The sequence below is a fragment of the Eubalaena glacialis genome, chromosome X (genome assembly GCF_028564815.1).
Source record: "Eubalaena glacialis isolate mEubGla1 chromosome X, mEubGla1.1.hap2.+ XY, whole genome shotgun sequence".
Taxonomy (NCBI): Eukaryota; Metazoa; Chordata; class Mammalia; order Artiodactyla; family Balaenidae; genus Eubalaena; species Eubalaena glacialis.
In genome coordinates this window covers 29,959,647-29,982,764 of record NC_083736.1, presented here as the reverse complement: position 1 = coordinate 29,982,764, position 23,118 = coordinate 29,959,647, and the positions used below count along the sequence as shown (strand labels likewise).

At 37.0% G+C, this 23,118-nt stretch overlaps 1 protein-coding gene across 1 annotated transcript in view; it reads left to right on the top strand.

Moving 5' to 3' along the window:
- Nucleotides 1–23,118, top strand: part of DMD (dystrophin) — a 1,714,964-nt gene that overhangs the window by 249,650 nt on the left and 1,442,196 nt on the right. Inside the window, exons 9-11 of the mRNA XM_061178407.1 lie at nt 778–879; nt 1,009–1,116; nt 15,844–16,023. Of these exons, the coding sequence (XP_061034390.1) occupies nt 778–879; nt 1,009–1,116; nt 15,844–16,023 (390 nt within the window). The remainder of the gene's footprint in view (nt 1–777; nt 880–1,008; nt 1,117–15,843; nt 16,024–23,118) is intronic.

Here is a 23,118-nt window from a genome sequence, read left to right as displayed (position 1 = left end):
ATGGAGTTGAAATTAATGATATATTTCTTTTCTTAAAACACTCCCTTTACACAGAAATCATCACAACATATTTTTTCCATCTAAAAACCATTGGTGCTTGGTTTATATTACATATTAAAACAGTGTGTGCATATAGATATTAGTGACATGCTAAAGATAGGATAACTATTACTCAGGAAATATTACAGTTTTCTCACTAGAATAGAGAAATAGTGAATTTAAATACTTTGTAATAATAATCCAGTTAACTTTAAAAATTCACATGTGGATATGATGTTAAGTCACTACTAATTTTCTTCTACAATCAGGACATTAAGCAATTCAAATTATACAAGATTGCTTCAAATGAGAGTCTTTTTTTGGCATCTTATTTAGTAGTCAGACTTTTATTCTTTGGGATGTATTTTCAGACCTAAGAGAGATACACATTTTACATATTATCAATGAAAAATCCTCTTTAATTCTACATTTATATTTTTGCTTGCATTTACTGTGGAGACATTTCAAATAGTGGTGTAATATCTGCCTCAGACTTCTTGTAAGTATCTTTGCTTTTCAATGTAAGGTGAAAGAAAGAGTGAACTAATCTAACGACAAATGAAAGGCACAATGCTTATCTAATTATAAGCAGAAGCTGGCAGGGTGTTCTTTACAACTCCTGGTATAAATAGGAGGCTCAAAGTTAGATACTTTTATAAATCATTCATGCCATTTTTAATAAAATTCAGTTAACAATTAATTGTTTGCTGATGTTGTGATGGGTTTTCTCTTCCCCAGGTACTGGGAGATCGGTGGGCAAACATCTGTAGGTGGACAGAAGATCGCTGGGTTCTTTTACAAGACATTCTTCTAAAATGGCAACGTTTTACTGAAGAACAGGTGACTTATGTGGGGGATATTATATCAGTGAAAGACATGGAGAGATATTAAATGGATAAATGAAAAAATATAATGATGTACTTTAATAATTATTGTTTTTCTCTTTTGGAATTATTTGATTTCTTTCAGTGCCTTTTTAGTGCATGGCTTTCAGAAAAAGAAGATGCAGTGAACAAGATTCACACAACTGGCTTTAAGGAGCAAAGTGAAATGTTATCAAGTCTTCAAAAACTGGCTGTATGTATTTTTTAGCTTTCCATAGTCTTTTAAAAAAAACAACCCAATAGCTTATACTAACATCATTATTTGGTCTTTCTATTCTTTCAAATCTTAAATGAAATATTCATTGTTCTTGCTTAGATCAGTCTATTCAATTATACCATATTGTTACTTTTCTTAATTAAAATAGGGAAAGGTATAATGTTGTAGTGAGCTGGGGCTGCTGTCCTCACATAGTGGGAAGAGAAACTCTTGTGTCTCTGCCTCTTCTTATAAGGCCATGAATCCCAGCATGGGAGCTTCACCATCATAACCTCATCTAAACCTAATTACCTCCCGGAGGAAGGCCCAATGTCCTAATACCATGGGGGGTAGGATTTCAACATACAAATTTTGTGGGGACACATCATTTAGTCCATATCATTACACCCCTGGACTCCCAAAATTCATGTCTTTTTCACATGCAAAATACATTCATTCCGTACGAATAGCCCCAAAAGTCTTAACTGGTTCCAACATCATCTCTACAGTGTACAGTGTAAAGTCCAAAGTCTCATCATCATCTAAATCAGATATGAATAAGACTCCAGGTATAATTCATCCTGAGGCCGAGTTGTCCAACAGTGAACCTGTGAAACCAGACTAGTTATGTGCTTCCAAAATACAGTGGTGTGACGGGTATAGGATAGGCATTCCCATTCTAAAAGGGGGAAATAGGAAAGAAGGAAGGGGTGACAGGCCCCAAATAAGTCTAAAGCATAGTAAGAACAATTCCATTAGATCTTAAGGTATGAGAATAACCTGCTTTAGAATGATGCTCTGCACTGCAGGACCACTGGAGTGGCAACATCACCCCCAGGATTCCACAAGGTGGCCTTGCCTCTTCAGCTTCACAGGGCACTTCCTGCCCCCATGGCTCTCTGCAGCAGCCCCACCCACAGGACTCCCTGTGGTGGCTGCTCCTGAGGCACTGGGTGGGGGCATTCCAAACTTGAGAGGTGGCCCCACCCTTTGAAGCCCAGGAGGAACTAGCCCCGCCTCCTGGGCCTGTGGTGGGGGTGGCAGCTCTGATGATCTCTGAATCACCTATATCGTTCTTCCCTCTTCTTGAGGAATAGCACATGTTCACAGCCTTCCTTCAATCCGTCCAGTTTTCTTTGTTTCCATTAGTCCCAGCTGGCAGTTTCTGCTGGTGTAATCCCATCTGTATCCCGAGCTTCTGATGAGATGGCTGATTAGGTCTCTGGTTCACACCCACACTAATCTCCTTATCAAATGGTGAATCAACGACACCCTTACTGTTCTCTTCTGAACTGTGCTTTCTCATTTTTTGTAATATGTATAGGCTGAGAATTTTCCAAATCCACGAGTTCTGGTTCCTTTTTGCTTAACAGTTCCTTCTTCAATCAGTTTCTCTCTTCTTGCATTTTACCATAAGCATTCAGGAGAAACCATGCTGTTCCTTCCACACTTGGCTTAGATATCTCCTAAAGACATCAAATTTCTTAGGTAAATATCCAATTTCATCACTCACAAGTTCTACCTTCCACAAAATACTAGAACATTAACACAGTTCAGTCAAGTTCTTTGCAACTTTATAACAAGGATTGTCTCCTTTGTCCGATATGTTCCTTATTTCCATCTGAGACTTCATCAGAATGGCCTTTACCATCCATATTTATACCAACATTCTGTTCATGATTATTTATGTATTCTCTAAAAAGATGGAAACTTTCTTTCCAGCTCTTCTCTTTTCTGAGTCCTCACCAGAATTACCCTTTCGAGTATCTTCATGGCAATCTTGGCTTTTTCTAACATGCACCTCAAAACTTTTCCAGCCTCTACCCATTAACCAGTACAAAGCTGTTTCTGCATTTTCAGGTATTTGTTACAAGAGCGCACCAGTTCTTGGTCCCAGTTCCTGTCTTAGTCTGCTTGGGCTGCTATAACAAAATGCCACAGACTGGTGGCTTAACAGTAGATATTTATTTCTTACAGTGCTGGAAGCTGGGAAGCACAAGATCAAGGTGCTGGAAGATTTGGTTCTTGGTGAGGGCCCTCTTCCTGGCTTCCAGACAGCACCTTCTTGCTGTATCCTCACATAGCGAGATAGAGGAAGCTCTGGTGTTGCTTCCTCTTTTTATAAGGGCACTAATCCTAGCATGAGGGCCTTACTCTCATGACCTCATCTAAGCCTAATTATCTCCCTAAAGCTCCACCTCCTAATATCACATTGGGAGGTTAGGCCTTCAAAATATGAATTTTGGAGGGATAGAAACATTAATTTCATAATATATAGGTAAAGTTTCAACTTTGTTTTTTGAAACAGAATTGTACTCTTGAAAAAGTATAGCATACCTGGAATAAGGTTTCATTAAAAATTAAAAGGTAGCACTAAGAAGTACCTGTGAATGTTCCATAAAGTTCTGAACAGTATAATTCTAAAGTAAACTTAAGTTTAATAAGTCTAGTGAGTCTAAAGTAAACTTAAGTAGATTCTCTGAGAAATATAAAGAGAAGCACAAGAGATGATTATGCTCACATAGAAGGGGCTTATTCCCTAGTTTGGGAAACAAGAAAAACATTAAAGCAAACCAGATGGCATTGATTATAGTGCCTGTGTTGTGTGTTTTGAGGAATTAATGAACTTTGGCAATAAGAAGACAGCAGGCTTCACTGAGACATTTCAGTTTTGAGTGGAAGCTTATGGGATTAAAAGAGATCTCCAAAGCTTCTCTTCCACTTTGAATTTTGTTATTTTCCAGTAAGGGAGAGGAAAATCGAATATTAAGAGCTTGATTATTCAAATAAAATATTGCATAATTTCTTTTTGATTTTTGATCAATTCTAGTAAATGCTAACTTGATGTTAACTCTAATATACAACAAAGGTCTACTGTAAATAATATTTCATAACTTTACTTAAATTAATCTATTTATGTCTGTATTGATATGATGTATTATACATCATAATAATTAAATCATTTATTTAAAGCTAATCTTAAATAAATCTCCCCAGTTAAATTCATACCATTTTACCAAATATTTATTTGTATCATGCATTTTTTGCTCCAGTTACTAATTTTCTATAGTTTTTTTTTTTTTTGCTAAAAACAATGGATTTTATTTTATTATTATTTTTTATTTTTTTAACATCTTTGTTGGAGTATAATTGCTTTACAATGGTGTGTTAGTTTCTGCTTTATAACAAAGTGAATCAGTTATACATATACATATGTCCTCATATCTCTTCCCTCTTGCATCTCCCTCTCTCCCACCCTCCCTATCCCACCCCTCTAGGTGGTCACAAAGCACCGAGCTGATCTCCCTGTGCTATGCGGCTGCTTCCCACTAGCTAGCTATTTTACATTTGGTAGTGTATATATGTCCATGACACTGTCTCACTTTGTCCCAGCTTACCCTTCCCCCTCCCCGTATCCTCAAGTCCATTCTCTAGTAGGTCTACATCTTTATTCCCGTCTTGCCCTAGGTTCTTCTGACCATTTTTTTTCTTTTTTCTTTTTTAGATTCCATATATATGTGTTAGCATACGGTATTTCTTTTTCTCTTTCTGGCTTACTTCACTCTGTATGACAGTCTCTAGGTCGATCCACCTCACTACAAATAACTCACTACAATGGCTGAGTAATATTCCATTGTATATATGTGCCACATCTTCTTTATCCATTCATCTGTCGATGGACACTTAGGTTGCTTCCATGTCCTGGCTATTGTAAATAGAGCTGCAATGAACATTTCGGTACATGACTCTTTTTGAATTATGGTTTTCTCAGGGTATATGCCCAGTAGTGGGATTGCTGGTTCGTATGGTAGTTCTATTTTTAGTTTTTTAAGGAACCTCCATACTGTTCTCCATGGTGGCTGTATCAATTTACATTCCCACCAACAGTGCAAGAGGGTTCCCTTGTCTCCACACCCTCTCCAGCCTTTATTGTTTGTAGATTTTTTGATGATGGCCATTCTGACCGGTGTGAGATGATATCTCATTGTAGTTTTGATTTGCATTTCTCTAATGATTAATGATGTTGAGCATTCTTTCATGTGTTTGTTGGCAATCTGTATATCTTCTTTGGAGAAATGTCTATTTAGGTCTTCTGCCCATTTTTGGATTGGGTTCTTTGTTTTTTTGATATTGAACTGCATGAGTTGCTTGTATGTTTTGGCGATTCATCCTTTGTCAGCTGCTTCCTCTGCAAATATTTTCTCCCATTCTGAGGGTTGTCTTTTCGTCTTGTTTATGGTTTCCTTTGCTGTGCAAAAGCTTTTAAGTTTCATTAGGTCCCATTTGTTTATTTTTGTTTTTATTTCCATTTCTCTAGGAGGTGGGTCAAAAAGGATCTTGCTGTGATTTATGTCATAGAGTGTTCTGCCTATGTTTTCCTGTAAGAGTTTGATGGTGTCTGGCCTTACATTTAGGTCTTTAATCCATTTTGAGTTTATTTTTGTGTATGGTGTTAGGGAGTGTTCTAATTTCATTCTTTTACATGTACCTGTCCAGTTTTCCCAGCACCACTTGTTGAAGAGGCTGTCTTTTCTCCACTGTATATGCTTGCCTCCTTTATCAAAGATAAGGTGACCATATGTGTGTGGGTTTATCGCTGGGCTTTCTGTCCTGTTCCATTGATCTATACTTCTGTTTTTGTGCCAGTACCATACTGCCTTGATTACTGTAGCTTTGTAATATAGTCTGAAGTCAGGGAGCCTGATTCCTCCAGCTCCGTTTTTCTTTCTCAAGATTGCTTTGGCTATTCGGGGTCTTTTGTGGTTCCATACAAATGTGAAATTTTTTGCTCTAGTTCTGTAAAAAATATCAGTGGTAGTTTGATAGGGATTGCATTGAATCTGTAGATTGCTTTGGGTAGTAGAGTCATTTTCACAATATTGATTCTTCCAATCCAAGAACATGGAATATCTCTCCATCTGTTTGTATCAACTTTAATTTCTTTCATCAGTGTCTTATAATTTTCTGCATACAGGTCTTTTGTCTCCTTAGGTAGGTTTATTCCTAGATATTTTATCCTTTTTGTTGCCATGGTAAATGGGAGTGTTTTCTTAATTTCACTTTCAGATTTTTCATCATTAGTGTATAGGAATGCAAGAGATTTCTGTGCATTAATGTTGTATCCTGCTACTTTACCAAATTCATTGATTAGCTCTAGTAGTTTTCTGGTAGCATCTTTAGGATTCTCTATGTATAGTATCATGTCATCTGCAAACAGTGACAGCTTTACTTCTTTTTTTCCGATTTGAATTCCTTTTTCTTCTCTGATTGCTGTAGCTAAAATGTCCTAAACTATGTTGAATAATAGTGGTGAGAGTGGGCAACCTTGTCTTGTTCCTGATCTTAGTGGAAACGGTTTCAGTTTTTCACCATTGAGGATGATGTTGGCTGTGGGTTTGTCGTATATGGCCTTTATTATGTTGAGGAAAGTTCCCTCTATGCCTAGTTTCTGCAGGGTTTTTATCATAAATGGGTGTTGAATTTTGTCAAAAGCTTTCTCTGCATCGATTGAGAGCATCATATCGTTTTTCTCCTTCAATTTGTTAATATGGTGTATCACATTGATTGATTTGCATATATTGAAGAATCCTTGCATTCCTGGGATAAATCCCACTTGATCATGGTGTATGATCCTTTTAATGTGCTGTTGGATTCTGTTTGCTAGTATTTTGTTGAGGATTTTTGCATCTATGTTCATCAGTGAGATTGGCCTGTAGGTTTCTTTCTTTGTGACATCTTTGTCTGGTTTTGGTATCAGAGTGATGTTGGCCTCATAGAATGCGTTTGGGAGTGTTCCTCCCTCTGCTATATTTTGGAAGAGTTTGAGAAGGATAGGTGTTAGCTCTTCTCTAAATGTTTGATAGAATTCACCTGAGAAGCCATCTGGTGCTGGGCTTTTGTTTATTGGAAGATTTTTAATCACAGTTTCAATTTCAGTGCTTGTGATTGATCGGTTCATATTTTCTATTTCTTCCTGGTTCAGTCTCGGAAGGTTGTGCATTTCTAAGAATTTGTCCATTTCTTCCAGGTTGTCCATTTTATTGGCATATAGTTGCTTGTAGTAATCTCTCATGATCTTTTGTATTTCTGCAGTGTCAGTTGTTACTTCTCCTTTTTCATTTCTAATTCTATTGATTTGAGCCTTCTCCCTTTTTTTCTTGATGAGTCTGGCTAACGGTTTACCAATTTTGTTTATCTGCTCAAAGAACCAGCTTTTAGTTTTACTGATATTTGCTATTGTTTCCTTCATTTCTTTTTCATATATTTCTGATCTGATCTTTATGATTTCTTTCCTTCTGCTAACTTTGGGATTTTTTGTTCTTCTTTCTCTAATTGCTTTAGGTGTAAGGTTAGGTTGTTTATTTGAGATGTTTCTTGTTTCTTAAGGTAGGCTTGTATAGCTATAAACTTCCCTCTTAGAACTGCTTTTGCTGCGTGCCGTAGGTTTTGGGTGGTTGTGTTTTCATTGTCATTTGTTTCTAAATATTTTTTGATTTCCTCTTTGATTTCTTCAGTGATCTCTTTGTTATTAAGTAGTGTGTTGTTTAGCCTCCATGTGTTTGTATTTCTTACAGATTTTTTCCTGTAATTGATATCTAGTCTCATTGCATTGTGGTCGGAAAAGATACTTGATATGATCTCAATTTTCATAAATTTACCAAGGCTTGATTTGTGACCCAAGATATGATCTATCTATCCTGGAGAATGTTCCATGAGCACTTGAGAAAAATGTGTATTCTGTTGTTTTTGGGTGGAATGTCCTATAAATATCAGTTAAGTCCATCTTGTTTAATGTGTCATTTAAAGCTTGTGTTTCCTTATTTATTTTCATTTTGGATGATCTGTCCATTGGTGAAAGTGGGGTGTTAAAGTCCCCTACTATGATTGTGTTACTGTCGATTTCCCCTTTTATGGCTGTTAGTATTTTCCTTACGTATTGAGGTGCTCCTATGTGGGGTGCATAAATATTTACAATTGTTATATATTCTTCTTGGATTGGTCCCTTGATCATTATGTAGTGTCCTTCTTTGTCTCTTGTAATAGTCTTTGTTTTAAAGTCTATTTCGTCTGATATGAGACTTGCTACTCCAGCTTTCTTTTGATTTCCATTTGCATGGAATATCTTTTTCCATCCCCTCACTTTCAGTCTGTATGTGTCCCTAGGTCTGAAGTGGGTCTCTTGTAGACAGCATATATACGGGTCTTGTTTTTGTATCCATTCAGCCAGTCTGTGTCTTTTGGTGGGAGCATTTAATCCATTTACATTTAAGGTAATTATCGACATGTATGTTCCTATTCCCATTTTCTTAAATGTTTTGGGTTTGTTATTGTAGGTGTTTTGCTTCTCTTGTGTTTCTTGCCTAGAGAAGTTCCTTTAGCATTTGTTGTAAAGCTGGTTTGGTGGTGCTGAACTCCCTCAGCTTTTGCTTGTCTGTAAAGGTTTTAATTTCTCCATCAAATCTGAATGAGATCCTTGCTGGGTAGAGTAATCTTGGTTGTAGGTTTTTCTGCTTCATCACTTTAAATATGTCCTGCCACTCCCTTCTGGCTTGCAGAGTTTCTGCTGAAAGATCAGCTGTTAACCTTATGGGGATTCCCTTATGTGTTACATGTTGTTTTTCCCTTACTGCTTTTAATATTGGTTCTTTGTATTTAATTTTTGGTAGTTTGATTAATATATGTCTTGGCGTGTTTCTCCTTGGATTTATCCTGTATGGGACTCTCTGTGCTTCCTGGACTTGATTAACTATTTCCTTTCCCATATTAGGGAAGTTTTCAACTATAATCTCTTGAAATATTTTCTCAGTCCCTTTCTTTTTCTCTCCTTCTTCTGGGACCCCTATAATTCGAATGTTGGTGCGTTTAATGTTGTCCCAGAGGTCTCTGAGACTGTCCTCAATTCTTTTCATGCTGTTTTCTTTATTCTGCTCTGCAGTAGTTATTTCCACCATTTTATCTTCCAGGTCACTTATCCGTTCTTCTGCCTCAGTTATTCTGCTATTGATCCCTTCTAGAGAATTTTTATTTCATTTATTATGTTGTTCATCTCTGTTTGTTTGCTCTTTAGTTCTTCTAGGTCCTTGTTAATCGTTTCTTGTATTTTCTCCATTCTATTTCCAAGATTTTGGATCATCTTTACTATTATTATTCTGATTTCTTTTTCAGGTAGACTGCCTAATTCCTCTTCATTTGTTAGGTCTCGTGGGTTTTTGCCTTGCTCCTTTATCTGCTGTGTGTTTCTCTGTCTTCTCATTTTGCTTAACTTACTGTGTTTGGGGTCTCCTTTTCACAGGCTGCAGGTTCGTAGTTTCCGTTTTTTTTGGTGTCTGTCCCCATTGGCTAAGGTTGGTTCAGTGGGTTTGTAGGCTTGCTGCTGGAGGGGACTAGTGCCTGTGTTCTGGTGGATGAGGCTAGATCTTGTCTTTCTGGTGGACAGGTCCACGTCTTGTGGTGTGTTTTGTGGTGTCTGTGGCCTTATTATGATTTTAGGCAGCCTCTCTGCTAATGGATGGGGTTGTGTTCCTGCCTTGCTAGTTGTTTGGCATAGGGTGTCCAGCACTGTAGCTTGCTGGTCGTTGAGTGGAGCTGGGTCTTGTCGTTGAGATGGAGATCTCTGGGAGATTTTCGCCATTTGATATTACGTGGAGCTGGGCGGTCTCTAGTGGACCAGTGTCCTGAACTTGGCTCTCCCACCTCAGTGACACAGCCCTGACGTCTGGCTGGAGCACCAAGAGCCTGTCCTCCACACGGCTCAGAATAAAAGGGAGAAAAAAAAGAAAGAAAGAAAGAAGAAGATAAAATAAAATAAAGTTATTAAAATAAAAAATGATTATTAAGCAAAAAAATTTTTTTAAGTAATAAAAAAAAAATGGACAGACAGCACCCTAGGACAAATGGTAAAAGCAAAGCTATACAGACAAAATCACACAGAGAAGCATATACATACACACTCACAAAAAGAGATAAAGGGAAAAAATATATATATATCGTTGCTCCCAAAGTCCACCTCCTCAATTTGGGATGATTCGTTGTCTATTCAGGTATTCCACAGATGCAGGTTATATCAAGTTGATTGTGGAGATTTAATCTGCTGCTCCTGAGGCTGCTGGGAGAGATTTCCCTTTCTCTCCTTTGTTCGCACGGCTCTGGGGGTTCAGCTTTGGATTTGGATCCGCCTCTGCGTGTAGGTCGCCTGAGGGCGTCTGTTCTTCGCTCAGACAGGACGGGGTTAAAGGAGCAGCTCATTCGGGGGCTCTGGCTCACTCAGGCCGGGGGGGAGGGAGGGGTAGGGATGCGGGGCGAGCCTGCGGCGGCAGAGGCCAGCATGACGTTGCACCAGCCTGAGGCCCTCCGTGTGTTCTCGTGGGTAAGTTGTCCCTGGATCACGGGACCCTGGCAGTGGCGGGCTGCACAGGCTCCCGGGAGGGGAGGTGTGGATAGTGACCTGTGCTTGCACACAGGCTTCTTGGTGGCGGCAGCAGCAGCCTTAGTGTCTCATACCCATCTCTGGAGTCTGTGCTGATAGCCGCGGCTCACGCCCGTCTCTGGAGCTCCTTTAAGCGGCGCTCTGAATCCCCTCTCCTCGCGCACCAGGAAACAAAGAGGCAAGAAAAAGTCTCTTGTCCCTTCGGCAGCTCCAAACCTTTTCCCGGACTCCCTCCCGGCTAGCTGTGGTGCACTAGCCCCTTCAGGCTCTGTTCACGCCGCCAACCCCAGTCCTCTCCCTGCGATCCGACCGAAGCCCGAGCCTCAGCTCCCAGCCCCCGCCCGCCTTGGCGGGGGAGCAGACAAACCTCTCGGGCTGGTGAGTGCTGCTCGGCGCCGAGCCTCTGTGCGGGAGTCTCTCCGCTTTGCCCTCCGCACCCCTGTGGCTGCGCTCTCCTCCGTGGCTCCGAAGCTTCCCCCCTCCGCCACCTGCAGTCTCCACCCGCGAAGGGGCTTCCTAGTGTGTGGAAACCTTTCCTCCTTCACGGCTCCCTCCCACTGGTGCAGGTCCCGCCCCTATTCTTTTGTCTCTGTGTTTTCTTTTTTCTTTTGCCCTACCCAGGTACGTGGGGAGTTTCTTGCCTTTTGGGAGGTCTGAGGTCTTATGCCAGCATTCAGTAGGTGTTCTGTAGGAGTTGTTCCACATGTATATGTATTTCTGATGTATTTGTGGGGAGGAAGGGGATCTCCGCTTCTTACTCTTCCGCCATCTTGAAGCTCCTCCCCCGTATAGGCTTTTAATTTAAGATAGATTCACGTAGGTATTACTTGTTATTACACGCCAGCTTATTGTTGATAGGAAATCATTCCTCAGAGAAGGTATGTTTTTTTGAGTGATGTTACTACTAAAGACAGATTTTAGAAAAGTAATCTATGTTTCAAACAGTGCAATAATATCATTGATCACATGTGTAATTTTGTTCTTCAACTAGTGGGTAACCATTGGGAGTTGAATAACAATCATGTTTACATTTTTGGAATGCTCTTTGGTAGTAAGACTTTTGGTAGTAAGGAGGCCAATTAGAAGAACTGAACTAAGGAGCACTGGGCATGAAAACGAGGAGACAGACTAGGTTATTTTAGAAGAGGAAATTGAGGCTCAGGAGAAAACACATGGCACAGATAATGTATCATGGAAGATTAGTGGCAGAGTTAAAATGAGCACCAAGATATCCAGACCCAGGTCCAAGACTTTTAAGCTATTTCAGAACTCCTCATCACATTAAATTCCTTGACAGAAAATATCTGCAGTTGAAAAATTTTGTTTCAAACAATCATGTGCCACTGTGTTGACATTTTTGTAAGTAAAAGACGTTACTAGCTTCAAGGCCATGAAAATGCTCTCTTAGCAAAGTCTCAATAATTTTCCAATATGATTAAAATTCAAATTATGTCACCTTACTTGTGAACAAAGTGAAAATATGTTTTGTATAAGTCTTACCATTTGATAGTTTAAACCAATTAACAAAACCTGACAGCTGGTCTGGAATTTGAGGTAAAATTCCCCTGCTGACTCAGGCAGTGAATAAGAATTTAATGTTCATTAAAATATGTCACAATCTGAGACCCCAAACAGGTACCATCTGTCACCAGTTCCTACTACATACCTAGGTATAGATACAGTATGCTAAAACTCTCTTTTATTTACAATCAGTGTAATTTGTTTTGAAATATTATCATTAATAACCCATGGGATTTTCTCCTACTTTTCATTTGAGGTGGGGGATGAGGAGTCACGTATTTCATTCCTCCTGATACATCATTTTGTCCAAATCATGTCAGTCTATTATTTTTCTGTCATCAAAATTGAGGGTTTTTTTGATGTAAAGAATAAAAAGAAAAGGACAGAAGAAACTGAGGTGAATTCTAAGACTTGTAGAATCAAGTAGGTTATCATGGGAAGGCCCAAACCTACAAGAAATATGTTCCTGGGGAAGGGTACTGTTGCTGTGAGGATTCGTGGCATCTGCCAGGGAAGGACAACTCTGGGAAACTTGACAAAAGAGAGGATGGTGTGCAGGGGCTGCAGGAGTACTGTGGAATTAGGTCACTATTAAGTGTCTGTGAGATCAGATGGCAGGGACAGAGTGCTTATGGGAGCTTGGCAAGTCCCTGTTGACAGTGCTGTTTCACCAGGACTTGCTACCTTGACCTCAACTCCTGTGATCACCCTCAAAGAATTCATCCAGATAGTATCAGTGGTTCTCAAAGTGTGGTCCTTAGACTAGCAGCATCACCTGGGAACTTGTTAGAAATGCAAATTCTTAGGCCCCATCCCAGACCTACTGATTCAGAAACTCTGGAAGCGTAGGGCCCAGCAATCTGCCAGTTAACAAGCCTTCCTGATGATTCTGACATACCCTCAAGTTGAGAAGCCCCCACAGTGGATCAATCTACCTAAATACAACAACAGGTGATTAGAAAGAATTGCAGTACTTCTTACATATGGACAAATAACTACACATAAAATAGGTACAGAATTCAGTTTTGCCAGTTTAAGAGAAATTGTCTTGGCATTACTCTTCTGAAGCATATGTCTGATGAGAATAGGGTGAAGAGTTTCTGGGCCTTTTGTAAGTATACATTCTCTTTTCACTTCAAATCATCTAACCTTGACCAGATAGAACATGTTTATTCTGTCTTCTTGAGCAGCTTATCTGTTTCTTGCCCATTTCTACTGCTGTCCAATCTGATTTATTGGCTGTACTTTCCTGCTTACCTTGGGAGGTATGTCCAGGTGCCTCACTTCTATGAAAATAAATTATATTTCTTCTTTAAAATCCTAGCTGACCTCTGCCTTGTACATGTTTTCTAGACCTTCTTTTTGCCTCCTGAGTTTTCTAGAACTCTCTGGTTCTCTGGCAGTCAAAGATCTGTAATCAATTCTTGATATGCAGAAAGACATCTTTTTTTATACTGTAAATATTAGTAACAATTAAATCATAATTATTTGATATACACACACAAAATCCAAGCTTAAAATAATTGCTCTCCAAGGATAGATGGGAGAAGGCAATTCATTACTATGTTGCAATGTATCTGGCACCACCATGGATTTCCTGTTTTCTCCCTCTCTTAGTTATGTTGGGAGAGTACTTCAGGAACTGGGAAATTATAAGAGGAAGAAAGATTGGGAGAGAAAGAGAGAGGTTGGCCCAGAGCCAACAAGGGGAAACAAACTGAGGCAGAACTACTATCCTGCCATCACCATTTGACAAACACAGATCTAGAATTTACTAGATAGAAGCCTTGGTTAGTACAGTGTTTTTGTCATACAGATTTAGGTAAAAATATATTGATTTGATAATTCCACAGTTTTATAGTAATGCTGTTTTTATTTTACCTTGAGTTATTTTCCCTAATTGTATTCCTTAATGACGAATTTCCCCTTTATTTTTGTAATGTTCACTAAGTGCTTCTTTTTTTTTGAATTTTATTTTATTTTATTTATTTTTTATACAGCAGGTTCTTATTAGTTATCTATTTTATACATAGTAGTGTATATATGTCAATCACAATCTCCCAATTCATCCCCCCCCACGCCCCACTAAGTGCTTCTTCATTTGGTTTAATGTTAACACAGGAGGCTTCATTTCATTTGCCACTAAATCTCTTTGGGTATCCAATTACTTTTATAGATCATCTAAGAAAATCTTTTTAGGTAACATGAGACTACCCATAAATTTCCAACGCAAATGGTTTCCCCTTCTTCAGATTCAACTTTTATATCTTAATTCATATTTTGGTCTATTGCATTCTTTCAGACTTAGAAAAAATAGCGAAAAAAACAATTATTGAGGAGAAACTAGAAATTCATTTCAAAACTTGCTTTTATTCCCTAAAAATGGCGTGCAGTAAGACTGCAATATAAAGAACACCAGGTGAAGTAGATTCTGAGAAAAGGATGAACTAATTGAAGGAGACACCAGAGCAGTCTGCAGTTAAGAGCTATCAATGCAGGTGGCATGCCAAAATGAACTACATAAAGTGTCCTTTGTGGGGTGGCCGGGGGAAGGGGGGGTGTGTATTGATTTCTCTCTGTCGATGACACTTCGGTTCATGAGCAGTTGGGACATCTGTTTCATACTCATTTCTTTGCCATGTGCAGTGTTAGTTGTTCTTAAATAAATTTGCATTTATTTTGGAAAGACAGGTCTCACAGCTTAGTTTATGTTCGTTGTACTTGCTACTGCCAAAAAGAGGAGATTGTAAAGGGACCATAAAATAATTCTCTCCTTTCTTTCTTCTTACTCTGTGTTTACAGATTACATCAGGGACTAGCATTTGGGAGATGGAAATGGGATTTCCCAAAGCATAGGTTGACCTTAATGGATAAAATGAAAGAATAAGCTGCCCTGATCTACTGATTTCACACAAGCCACTTTGTTTATTCATTCTCTGTCAACCAAATGGCATGTGTAACCCCCTCCATAGCTCCCAGGAACTTTGGAAATATAAATGGTATAAAAATACTTCATAAAACACATAAGCATTTAGTAAACAGGCAAAGTGATTCCAAAGGATTTGTGTTATACTCAATTACTTAGTTCTATTACTTAATGGGCTCTAAAATTAGCTTTAGAAGATAATTACTCAAATAGCTGAAAGTTAATAACAGATGCTAAAAAATGAAAAAGTCAGTAAACTGAATAACAAGGTTTTTGTATCCAAATAATGAAAAGAATGTAAAAATCATAGAAATAAATAATATTGCAAATTTATTCAAATAATCACAGCATTTCAGATTGGGAAGTCCCCTTAGCCATGCTCATCTTCTCAATTCACCACCTTTTCTTCAGTACTCCTGGCATGTGATATTTTATTTGAATTTTATCAGAAATTAGAAAGAAATTCACTAACATCCAAGAGCCATGCCTTTCACTTTAGAACACCTCCAAATGTTAAAAAGTAATTTCCATATGTTGATCTCTGTTTTGCCTTTTGAAGCAATGCTACATTTTTACTTGGCAGTTCTTCAAAAATGTTAAGGTAGTTCGTAAGTGCCTTAACGAGGTGTTTATTTTACATCTGACTTTTATTTCTCTTCAAGCTTCTTGGGAACATTATTTGGATTATAATTTTCTACTTATATTTTTAGGAACTCTCGATCTTTTGCAGGCACAATTATAATCTTTCCATATCTATACAAATGAGAAAGTGCATGCAAAAGCAAATTGAACTATAGTGTTTCATAAAATGTAACCTAGGCTTAGTCTGTGTTCTTCCTTGTTTTAACAGGTTTTAAAAACCGATCTAGAAAAGAAAAAGCAAACCATGGACAAACTCTGCTCACTCAACCAAGATCTTCTTTCAACACTGAAAAATACATTGGTAGCCCAAAAGATGGAAGCATGGCTGGACAACTTTGCCCAGCGCTGGGATAATTTAGTCCAAAAACTTGAAAAGAGTTCAGCACAGGTTAGTGATAATAATTAACCTACAGTAAATTATCCTTGAGATTTTTGAAATCTGCAATAAGAGAGCAGTACTGTAACCCTGCAAAGGGTGTCACTAGATTAGTCCTTGCTAAGTATTCAGTTGAATAACAACATGGCTCTCTTGGTTGCCTTGACATTGGAGAATGTGGTAGAAGTGGAGGAGTGAGAGCTAGTGGACTGAACTAGCTACTGCCTTAGAGTGTAATCCCTTCCAATTCAATGGGAATGAGGATCTGAGTGACTCAGAGCAGTCGGACAAAATGCTAGGGAACTGTGTCATCACACTGGAATGATCCCTGGACTGATGAGGGCTATTAATTGACCTCTACATTTTACGTATGAGAAAATGAAGTTTAGGGAGGAAAAGTGAATTGTCCAAGGTAAGTCAGTGATAAGAGCAGGACTAGGGCCCAGGTCCTTTGATTTCACTAAAGACCTCTTTCAATTAGTGCAAGTGAGGTTATAATCAGTGGATTTTCTGCCATAGACTGTTGATTCATAAAATCATGCAGCTTAGTTATACTAACACATATAGGCTGTAGATTAGGAAAACATCTATGTTTTACTTGTAGTGTCATGTGTTTTTATGCTAAGAATTGTAAAAGTTTTGATAATTTTTTTTAATATGATATTTTTAAACTAGAAAATTTTATTATCTGATACAGTTATTAGATGGTGGAGTCATGGGCAGTCATTCAAAATATTAACATTATGTTTAATAGTGTTTAATACATTCTGCCATATTGTTTCGCATTATAGAAGCTTTTACTAATTGGTCACAGATCATAGTTCAATGCACCATGCACACATCTCTATTAAAGCCACATTCAGTAGCTTTAGGCATATATCTCCTCTCTTGTGAGACAGTACAGGGAATTTGTTTTTTGATACTTGGCATCTGATAAGTGGCACTTAGGAAATGTTTGTTGAAAGATGAAGAAATGAAGTTTGAAATATTGCTTCCAAGAATATAATTTAAGAAAATATGATCAGCCAACATATATGATTTTCAATCACAGTTCAATCTTTTTTTAAGAATCAAATTCATATTTAAAATTTAAAACTTGAAGGAGTATCAATTGCAATCATTTCTCATACAGTCATTGGGCAATAATAAAAATTCTATTGACTATATTTTTGGCAGTTACTTGATATAATAGTGATTTTACCACCAGATCATGATTCTTCTTATTATGTGTAATCTGGCCTTGGTTACTTTGCATGATCATTGGCATTTATGTAACAAATATGTGAGACATTAGAAAGTGTTATACTTTTTAAACCATCAGTGATATCATTCCAATATATACCCACTGGTTCCATAGATTATTGGTGCTGTAAAATGGTCAGTTACCATGTTAAGAAGCACTGGTATTATTTGATGAAGATATTTTGAAATGTGTCCCTTTAAGGGGATATATTCACGGAGGTGTAATGGGGTTAACAAAAGGTTGCATTCTGGTTCACTTGCCCTATTGGCAGTGGTTTTCCAAACTTGAGTCTGCATAATAGTTACCTGGGAAACTGATTCAAATGCATAGTCCTAGATTCTGTGCTCAGAAAATCTCATTCAGTAGGCTAGTCATCTACATGCAGCCTTTGATAAAGTCTGCAGAACATATTTTTTGAAAGCATTGAATTAGTAAGACAATGACATATGTGCCAGTCCCCACATTCTGGTGTTCCTCAGTGCTGCCTGAAATGGGAAGAACGGAGACCTTCCTAGCAATATATTGCTAGTATTTAAATATGCTCATTCTGTGGAATGAGACTTGTGCATCTCATCAAAATCTTACTTATTTGATTATTCTAGTTGGTTAAAAAATAAAATAGAAACCTTATTTTTTAATGGCTTAAAAGTTATGAGACTACCACCTAGGGCAACTTACTTAATCTCCTATTTTTGAACTTTATGAAATCTATGATAAAACAGTACTAGCTTTGGTTTGTGTAATTCTTTATAAAATGATTTCCAACATATAACATATATCTGCTCTACTTGCTCACTGGGGTTTGATGAGGGTAAAATAAAGCCATAGACGTGAAAGCATTTTGAGAAAAAAAAAAAAGGTTCTCTTGATATGCAAGGCATTCTGTTTAGTGAGTCTGGACAGCTTGTTGTAGTTCACTATGATTTTTTTAAAATTTATTTTTAAACCATTATACACTCATACCAGACCAGAAGCAGATAAATTGAGTTATATTAGCAAGTTGCTTCCTAGGACACTAAGCTTGAGCCTTTCTTAAGCTCATGTCTCACTTTTCACTCCTTGGTTTTTCCCAAAACTGCACTATCATAGGCCCAATCCAAATCATTGTTTGCGAGTGGGGGGCTCTTAGGAAGCTACCCAGGGAAAGAGGAATTAAAAGGAGATAGAGTGAAAAAAGAAATAGTATCTTGTAACTAAAAAAAAAAAAGATTTTCTTTCTTACGTGTCACATTGAACTTAATCACAATTGCATAAGAATTGCAAGAATGTTGAGGGTAAGGTTGTGACTTTAAAGAACAAAGCTCACTTGTATGCATATATTCCAGCCTGTTTGTGGGGGAAAAATAGTCCCATTAATGACACAATATACTCAGTCTTTTAAAAATCCTTTTAAATGATTGGTATAAAGAATGAGCAAAGTTCTGGTAATGGTTAAAATCCAGTAGGGTGTTGGAATTGTGACTGAGATGACAAGGCATCTGATTGTGCTCATATGTGCTCATGATGTGCCCGAAATTTTGACTGCTATTCAGGTCAAGGCTTTGAGGGATTTTGACCTTATGAAACAGTAGCATGGCAAGAGATCAAAACATGAAAAAAATCAACTATGAGGGCTGCTCTGTTGCATTTCAGAGTCAGGTTTGGCTTTAATACCTGGACACAAGCTGAAGATGCTGAAGTTGATGAGAAGGCAGCCTAAGAAAATGGAAATACTTTCTGTTTCCAAAGGTTAAAAAGAATAATAACATTTGCTATGTGGATGTTTAAAAAGAGAAAAGAGAGCAAATGAAATACACCTTGAATTGACTTATTTAAATACTCGAATAACCCTATGTTTCCTCCAAACTTTTTATAAACATGCTCGTTGAAATTTACTCAGCTATTTTTTCCTAAATGCCGTGCCCCTGGTGGACATATTTATATTTTGATTGTAATTAGGGAATACGATAGTCAGAAATTCATTATAGTTAACACTTTAAATGATTTGAAATATTATTTTTCCCCATTTAACTGAAATCATGTTATACTATGGAAAGGAGATATTATTCATTTGCTTTATAATTTATTATGGTAATTTATGTTAGACTTGGCAGCATGAGTTTAGACGTAGGAATATATCTGTTTAGATAAATCCAGAAGTTCTGTAGCCTTGTGATTTTTTTAAACAGAGTAAATTATCTTCTTTGCCAGAAATAAGGAACATTTTATGATTCGTGCAAGTTCATAGCTCTTATTCCCATTTTATCAATATTTTGCTATATTCCTAATGACCATTTTTGCAGTGTTCTGAACTATGAGCACAAATATCTTAAAGATAAAATTAATATCCTCAGAATTCCCCTCCCCTTGAACATGAACGTACATGTTTATGCTGTGTGTGTCTGTGTCTGTACTCATGGATTCCCAAATAGAGAAAGTGATTATTATGTATGAATATATCTGTTCTACATTATTTATGTCCTTCTGAGAGTTTTAAAACTCCTGCCAGACATGTAAGTAATGTAAAACATGGTTGAAGATAATAAGCTAGTGTTTTTCATAATACCATAAATGCAAATAGATGCAAAAGCATTAAGATGAAAATTTCTGTATTTGCCTTTCTTTTCAGAGTTCATTCTCATATTTTAGAGATCCCTGTTTTTACTCTCCATAAAATATTTTACATGCACATTCTGACTGTACCCATTCTCAAAGCATTATTTTGTAGACCTCTTGATACATGAAATGTAGTTACAATTGGTTTGCCTCTCATCTTTTTGCCAATGATTTTAATTAAAAATACTCTAAGGTCTTTCAGTTGACAACCCTTTTCAGTGGTTCCTGAAAGCTCTCCAAGTCTAATCAGTCTGCTGCCAATTAAAAAACAATTTTAATGGTTTTATAAAACCCAGAATTAAAATAAAATTTCCTCACTTATTTTAGGTTTTTATCTTACTTAATTCATGGACTAACTATCTTGAATTTTAGAGCATCTGTTGGTTAATTGCTTAGGTTAAAGGTTTTATTAGAAAATTTCCAAGTTATAGCTCAAATAACCTTGGGAATTAACTGTATTCTTTTGCTACCTTCAGCTAAAGTAGATGTTTGAGAGCAGGCCTTGTGTGCATCAGTGCAATTGGTTTTATGTTGTAAATTCATTTATCTACGACAACATAAAATGTTGTAGGCACTGAAAATTTAAGAGACAACAGCTAAATTAACTGTTGGAACCACTCATTCCTTATTTATAAAATGAAAAATTTGGTCTAGGAAGATCTCTGTAGTGTCCTTCCAGTTCTAAATGTTTATGATGCGTTTCTCTTTGCTTGAAATTTTATATAAAACTCTAGAGTAATTAGTGAAGAGATTCCAACTATCTCCATTGTATAAATCTCAGAATCAGCTGGAAGATGATAATAAAAATGAAATTCTCTTCCTATTAGAAGAAGACTGACTTCTGAAATAGTTACATTTCACTCATCATGAGTATGTAATTAAAATACCATTAAGATAAAATACTCAGCATCTATATGATAAATCTACTGTTTGCTGACAATAAATGAAATAACACAGCAAGAAAAATCCAAGTTTTTTCTGTATGCTTAATAATCTGCATCCCTAGTTAAAGAAAGTGTTCCGTTACTTCCTGCCAGATGGTGTGTAGAGGAAGGTCAGGTGGATCAGAAAAAATAAATTTCATTGCTTCTTGAATTTTTGCAGATGCAGCTAATTCACACAGTTGCTCAAATTCTGTGTTTAGTATGTATCCTGAAGCCAACATGTATCTCTTCTTTCTGACAATGTGTACAAAAGAGAATTTGAAGTGAGGGACAAAATACATAAAATTAAAGAGAGAGTTTTATGGAATAAACCTTCTTAACTATCATATAATATTTTATTTCAAATGGGAGAATGACTTCTTTTATGATATCTTTTGAATATTGACTCTGTGCTTATGATTCTAATATCAGTATCTATTCAAGAAGTTATATTGCCTTAATATCAGTATCAAAACAGGACAGTAATTGATATTACAGTTTAGTTACCAAGCCAGTCTCATGAACTTGGGCACTCCTTGTACGCTACACCTACCTGTGTTAATTCCTCGGCATTTGTTCATGAGATAGAACATTTTTTAGCCTTTTGATTAATAACCCAGCTTCCTTTGTGAGCACGTGATCTTTTACCCCAGGTTTCTCATAAAGTTCAACATATAAATCCTTTCTGTTGCTTAGAATTGTGAATCCTCACACCATCATCAGGTATTTGTGCCTTGTGCTACCATGCCTGTGGAGATAGTTTTAAGCCTGGCTATCAGTTATCAGCTAAAACTGTTGCCATGATTATGCAGTATGTTTTAAACTGTAGAACTGCAACCCCTTTATGCCCATTAAAAATCAGCGATCACTCTAAAGTTCTGTATGTATAAAGAAGACAACGAGAAACTTCAATCCACACTTGTCAACCTGCCTGAAATTTTTACCTCTCATCTATAAAATGGGAATAAACTTAGTACTTATTCTTAGGGCCATTGTGAGGTAATGATAGCCACCACATATTAGGCTTTTACTGCAGATACTATTTTGAGTATTTTAAATAAGATAAGGGATGCAAAGCACCTAGCATAATGCCTGGAATGTGCAGAGAGCTCCATAACTGGTAGCTATTATTACAAGTATAAGTATTTTAATAATAATAAAAATGATAATAAGATAAATTAGGTAACTAATTTTTTATAATTTGGATCTCTTTTAGTAAGTTTTTTTTAAATGTTCAAATAGTATCTCACAATACCAGTAGAAATCTCTAACGTCAAAGAACTTACAAAGTCAAGACTATTTAAATAATTAAGTGGTGCAATTAAGAATATAGGCCAAACTGAAAGAAAGATAACAGCACAAAGTTAATTTAAAATATAAGAACAGGTGGTAAATACAACTAGTTGCCCATGAGAAACTGGATACAGTGGTGGAAAAGAAATGTTTCCTTTCGTTATATGCCCTTTTACATTCTTTAAATATGCTTGAATGTACATATAGCTCCTTTTCAAAATGTGCATTTTTAAACAAATGGAAGAGAAAATGGTAAGAAAGATTTTCATTGTTTGAAAATAGTATGTTTTTTCTAGACCTACCCAAATTATACAACCTTAATGCAAGAAGGTGTTCACCCTAGAACTGTCAAGACACTGGGCAAATCCTCTTCCAGTTTTTCTCACAATGGGAAAAATGTAAATTTTGGAAATTAACATATATCACTTTATAAGTAAAGAAGGTTCGGTGTAGAAAAATTCCTGAATTTTCTCTGGACTTTTTAGTGGTTATTACTAATATGTAGCAAGAGAGTACTTATTGTGTTCAAACATTATGTAATTTAATTCTTGCTTCCAGGACGGGCTACATATTTTGCGAGGCTCAGTGCAGAATGAATATGCAGGGATTCTTTACAAAAATTATTAAGAATTTCAAGAGGGTGACAGCAGAGCATGAAACCAAGAATGAGATCCTTTTGAGTGAGGGGACCTGGGTGACTACATAAATTGCACACCCATGAAGCAGGCCTTGTTTGCAACACTCTTGTGAGAGATGTATTATCATTACTGTTTTACATATGAAGAAAAGAAATAAAAGCTCTGAGAGAGTAACCAGTCTGCCTCAAATGTTACAGGATGTGAACTGTGGACCTGTTGTTTGAGAACTGTGGAGCCTGACTCAGAGACCTCCACTTTTAATCACTGTAAGAGGAACTAGCTTCCAAACCTAACGACAAATAATTCTTTTCCATTTTTTACTGGCTAGTTAACTGACAGATCAAGGGGCTAGTATTTAAAAACAAATCTATTTTGTTTTCATGAAGACATTTACATGCAATTATTTTGCATACTT